At 59.0% G+C, this 3,557-nt stretch overlaps 1 protein-coding gene across 1 annotated transcript in view; it reads right to left on the reverse strand.

Moving 5' to 3' along the window:
* Positions 1-487: 487 nt before the first annotated feature.
* Positions 488-3,557, reverse strand: part of Gng7 (guanine nucleotide binding protein (G protein), gamma 7) — a 106,091-nt gene continuing 103,021 nt past the window's right edge. The window contains exon 5 of the mRNA XM_005405824.2: positions 488-625. Coding sequence (XP_005405881.1) covers positions 500-625 — 126 coding nt within the window. The 3' untranslated portion in view covers positions 488-499. The remainder of the gene's footprint in view (positions 626-3,557) is intronic.

Genomic DNA, 3,557 nt, shown 5'->3' on the forward strand with positions numbered 1-3,557 from the left:
AAAGAAGTTCGTGATGTCCACCCTGCACCCCCAACCTGACCTCTGCTTACAAAATAAAAAGCCTCCCGCTGGCCCGTGCGGATGTGTCACAGGCGGCCGGGTGGGAGGGAGCTGGCCCCCGGCCGGCAGCGGAGGCCCTCCCGTCCCCCATCCCTGCTCTGCTCGCGGCCGCCATCCTATCGGCCATGGAGTTTCACAAAACGGCCACCACGACGCTCGGCGGTCCGGTTGTCCGGATGGGAGGAGGGCTGGAAGCCGCCGTCCCTGTCTTGGGGAGCCCCTCAGGGGGGCCGCCAGGCTGGGTGGGAAAACCCAGCCTCACTAGGAGCACAGGTTTTACCTCCGCGGGGCGAGTGGGGACCACAGGCATTTCTTTAGGGATCCAAAGTTTAGGGACCGAGATGTTTTGGTTGCAGTAAGGTTTGGATGATCCCTTGGGGGGCAGAGATCAAGACAGAGACAGAGAGAGGGACACAGAGAGAGGGCAGGGAGAGAAGAGCTACAGAATAATACACGGCTTCTTGTCCTTAAAGGGGTTCTCCGAGGCAGGGACTCCGACCAGCAAGGGGTCGCTCCGCGCATGCTGTTCGCAGTAACTCATGAGCTCCGACGAGGCTTTGGATACCTGTGAGTGGCACAGGGAGAGAGGGGAGGTGAGAGCGCTGCGGGCCCTATGCTCGCGGCAGCAGAGCACCATAGCCAATGGGCGGGGACAGCGTGAGTCTCCAAGGACGGACAGATGGGCACACACAGTGAGGTCCGCAGGCACGCTGGAATATTACATGGCCGGGAAAAGGAGCGAGGCTGTGACCCTGGACACAGTATGGATGGATCCTGAGGATGCCGTGCTCAGTGAGAGACCCCAGACACAGAAGATGCACAGCCTGGGCTCCACGGACAGGAAACGCCCAGGACAGGCAAAGTCAGGGACAGGAAGTGGACTGATGGGTCTCAGGACTGAGGAGGGTGACTGCTCATAGCGACAGGGCTGGTTTTGGGGGTGCTGGGTTGCTCTGGAACTAGATGGAGGCGGTGGTAACAACACCGAGAATTCACTAAGCATCACTAGTGCGGGCTTGGATGGGGTTCTGAACAACTAAGTTCAGAGGAAGCTGGGTGCAAGTCTGCAGGCTTGTCGTCCTGGGCCTCTGAGAGGCTGAGGCAGGAGGATTCCAAGTATGAACCCAGCCTGGGCAACTTAGCAAGACCCTGTCTCAAAATAAAAAATAAAAAGAACTGGGGGGGCTGGGGATTTAGCTCAGCGGCAAAAGCGCCTGCCTGGCAAGCGCAAGGTCGTGAGTTCGGTTCCCGGTACCGGAGAAAAACCCAAAACAAAACAAAACAAACAAAAAAAAATAAATAAAAAGAACTGGGGATGTCAGGGAGATAGCTCAGTGGCACAGTATCTGCCTGGCAAGCACAAGGTCCTGAGTTCGATTCCCAGTTTAAAAAAAAAAAAAAGAGCTGGGATATCACTTAGTGCAGAGGCCCTGGGTTCCATCCCCAGGACTGAAAAAAAAAGTTCCATGTGGCCCAGGAAGGGACTCTGGGCTGTCCGTCCTCTCCTGCCTGGCCGCCCACTTGGCGCCAGCTAGGGAAGCTCAGCTCTAACACCCAGCCTGGTCCCCAGGGCCGCCAGCGGGGGCAAGGCAAGGGTTTTTGAATGGCAACTCTGTCACCGCCGAGCCCACTGCAGGCTTGGGGACCCCACTGAGGGCCCCCAGCAATCACCTCTCCTGCAGCGTGTCCCCGGCCCCGCCACTCACCCCGTCTCTCCTGGCCACGCATTCGGGATGCTGCTAGCTCAGCCTCTGTGCCCAGCCCAGCAGGCCTGGCACGCCGGGCCTCGGGTGTCACCGGCCTGGCACCTGGGGACGCCCACCTGGCCTGGATCTCAGCCTGGACCGAGTGACGTTTTGCAGCCTCTGGTTTGTGGAAATGACATCAGGCACCTGGTGTCCACCCTCAACCACCCCACGGCCCCAAGGACACTGGGACCTCATCCTGGACACCGTCCCCCCTTGTGGTTGGAGCGCGCACCGTCTAAGCGCTGGGGACGCTGCTGTCCCCAGGCAGCGGCAAGTGCCCCTCTCCAGACCATGCCAGGCCTTGGCTGGAGACTGCCACCCCTCACCCAAGCTGGGACAGTGTCTACACCTGGAAATCGTGGGGTGGCTCTGCCCCCTGGACCCCAGATTCACAGCCAGCTTCTCCCCCCATGGCCCGGACACTAAGGTGGGGCCGTAAAACTCAGAGGGGACCTGGAGGGGAAAGAGGCTGTGTCCCGACGTCCCAGGTACCCGGCTGTCACCAGCTGTCACTGGGATGGCAGAGGGCAGGGGTGGGGCCCTGCCGACATCAAGTGGGGGGTGGGGCCGAGGGCTGGCTCAGCTCACAGAGGAGACCACTTCAAAGGGGCTTCTCCCAGGAATTCCAGGAACGGGAGGCCCCCATGGGGTGAGTCTGTCTGTCCCTCTCTGGGGATACAGCCGTGAGGCTAGGGGACGACCTCAGCTACCCTTTCCTTAAATTCCCAGGTCTGAGGGATTGCATGGGGACCAACAACCTTATAGGTCCCTTGACCCAGATCAAAGGGCTCTGCACTTTTTTTCAAAAAAAATTTATTCTAGTTGTTGCTAGAAAAGTATTTTTAGATTTTTTTTTGAGACCAGATTTCACTATGACGCCCAGGCTGACCTCAAGTGTGTGATCCTCCTGCCTCAGCTTCCTGAGGGTTGGGATGACAAGCAGGCCCCCACTGCACCCAGCTCTGGTATTTTTTAGATGTGGTGAGCATTAAGTCAAGAAAAGGGGGTTGATCCTCTGTGCTGTGAGTGGGCCTCGTCTAATCAGGTGAAGGTGCTAAGTGCAAGCAAAGGCCCCTCCAAGTGGCCTTGGATTTGGGAGGAAACCTCAGCTCTGCGCCAGGCTCCAGCCTGCCACCTGCTCTGCACCTTTGAGCCCACATGGGCCGACCTGTTAGAGTGAACCAGTGTCCCTCTCTGTGCCCCGTGTCCCTCACAGACACAGGACACACTCTGAGAGCTGTGCAGATGGCACAGAGCAGCCAAGCCGAGCCCAGGCACAGCTGCGCAGGCCGTGAGCGTAGGCAGGCACACCCCTCTCTGTCTGTCTGCTCCGTTCCTGACCAGCACGCAGTGTCCCTGAGGGCAGGACCACGCAGACTTCTCCCTGGAGCCAGCCTGTGCCCTCTGCTGCAGGCTGCGTGTGTCGGGGCGGGGTGTGGCCCGTGGGAAGTGCCTGCTGTCCTCATTCACGTGGGTCAGGTCGGCAGGTAGGCGTCTTGCAAACCGTGAACCCCTTTCCGGTAGAGGCCACAGTGTCCTGGGGGTGCTGAGGCATTTGAGAGGGGATGTGTGTGAGGCCTGGGTGTCACTCAGTGGTTCCTGTGGGGACCTCATATTCACCAAGTAAACACAGCAAGGTACACACACACACACACACACACACACACACACACCGGAATATTACTCAGCCAGGAAAAGGAGCGGCACTGTGACACTTGCTACAGCATGGATGGAGCTTGAGGACGCCGT

Source organism: Chinchilla lanigera, unplaced genomic scaffold (genome assembly GCF_000276665.1).
Source record: "Chinchilla lanigera isolate Chin_1 unplaced genomic scaffold, ChiLan1.0 scaffold00094, whole genome shotgun sequence".
Taxonomy (NCBI): domain Eukaryota; kingdom Metazoa; phylum Chordata; class Mammalia; order Rodentia; family Chinchillidae; genus Chinchilla; species Chinchilla lanigera.